We start from the raw sequence: 1,334 nt of genomic DNA on the forward strand, positions 1-1,334 counted from the left end.
GCGATCTATCTACAGAGGAGATGCTTCCCAAGGGTATTTTTAAGGGTAAATGGCCACTATTCAGGCGTTACAGACGTGCAGAAAACCCGGAAAACTCCACGCGGCCAGTCCGTCCTGGCGACGCACGAACCCACATCCAAACTACCAGTATTCGGGAAACGGAACCGCTTGGCCACTGGTGGGTCTGTGAAGTGAGATTCCGCACTCAAATTATCAATTTAGAACGAACTAAACTATTTTTTCTACGAAAAAAGTGCTTCCTTTCACAAAGATAAATTACTCTTGATTTTAAAAAATTATCTAAATTAATTTCAAAAAAATATTATTTTAACGAATTTGTTAAAATATCTCCCTTATCTCCGAATTATCACATAACAGACAAAAATTAACATAAACAATTAAATTATTTTTGAATTATAAATTATTTATAAATGTAAATTTCATTGTTCTCTTAGCATATAATGATTAAACTTTGATTACGGTTTCAAAATAACTGCTGACATTTCCTTTTTCAACAAAGCAGAAACATCAGTAAGTATATTAAAGAAAAAAGATATGCCTATTGTAAAACGGTCTGTTGACATTTCAGTTTTCTTGTCAGTAATACACAGAAGCAGAATCATAGTAGCGTAAATTACTCAATAATATTTATATTTTTTGAATCTAAAAATTAGGAGCCTATCCTCAAATATATATTCCAAATGTAATCTTCCTTTCTAGACTTTCTTATATCATTGTTTTCTTGTGTTTTTAAGACATTTTTCATCGATAAGTATCTAAAAATTAAGTATGTTTCAACCGTGATTGTATTGTTATGAAATCTTTTATGTATGTCACTAAATATACATATTACACATTAAATATACATCTTGTACAAATAAATAAATAACAAAATAATATCTAGATCATTAATTTTTATTCAATTTAAGTAATACTACAGTACAAATATTAAAAATAGTTACATTGAGAACTTTTTGAACGTTTATACGTGACATTGAGTTACTATACTTGCAGTTTAATTGTAATATAGAAACAATTACAGTATTGTCAATCGATGTACGTAGTCGATTTATGGAGATATCCACTTTTCATTTCTCACCATTGTCACAGTGATCAAGAAAACACGAGTGTGTACTGTTAAAAGAAAAATTAAAGTATTAAAATATTTATCACAAATTATCTGTAAATTTAATAAAAATAATGAAACTTACTCTAAAAATTCTGTTACGCCTTTCTTAGCGCAATAAGAATAATGATTTTTTCCAGGTAGCAATTTGGGTGAGCAATTTTTAGCTTCCGAATCGTGACCAATATTGATTCTACAATATCATTTA

General features: G+C 29.0%; 1 protein-coding gene across 1 annotated transcript in view; it reads right to left on the minus strand.

Moving 5' to 3' along the window:
* Positions 1–906: 906 nt before the first annotated feature.
* Positions 907–1,334, minus strand: part of LOC111642044 (A disintegrin and metalloproteinase with thrombospondin motifs 20-like) — a 7,637-nt gene continuing 7,209 nt past the window's right edge. The window contains exons 5-6 of the mRNA XM_023388307.1: positions 1,212–1,319; positions 907–1,134 (exon numbers count right to left, since the gene is read on the minus strand). Of these exons, the coding sequence (XP_023244075.1) occupies positions 1,089–1,134; positions 1,212–1,319 (154 nt within the window). The 3' untranslated portion in view covers positions 907–1,088. The remainder of the gene's footprint in view (positions 1,135–1,211; positions 1,320–1,334) is intronic.

Source organism: Centruroides sculpturatus, unplaced genomic scaffold (genome assembly GCF_000671375.1).
Source record: "Centruroides sculpturatus isolate CEXI.00-Female unplaced genomic scaffold, Cexi_2.0 scaffold1466, whole genome shotgun sequence".
Lineage (NCBI taxonomy): Eukaryota > Metazoa > Arthropoda > Arachnida > Scorpiones > Buthidae > Centruroides > Centruroides sculpturatus.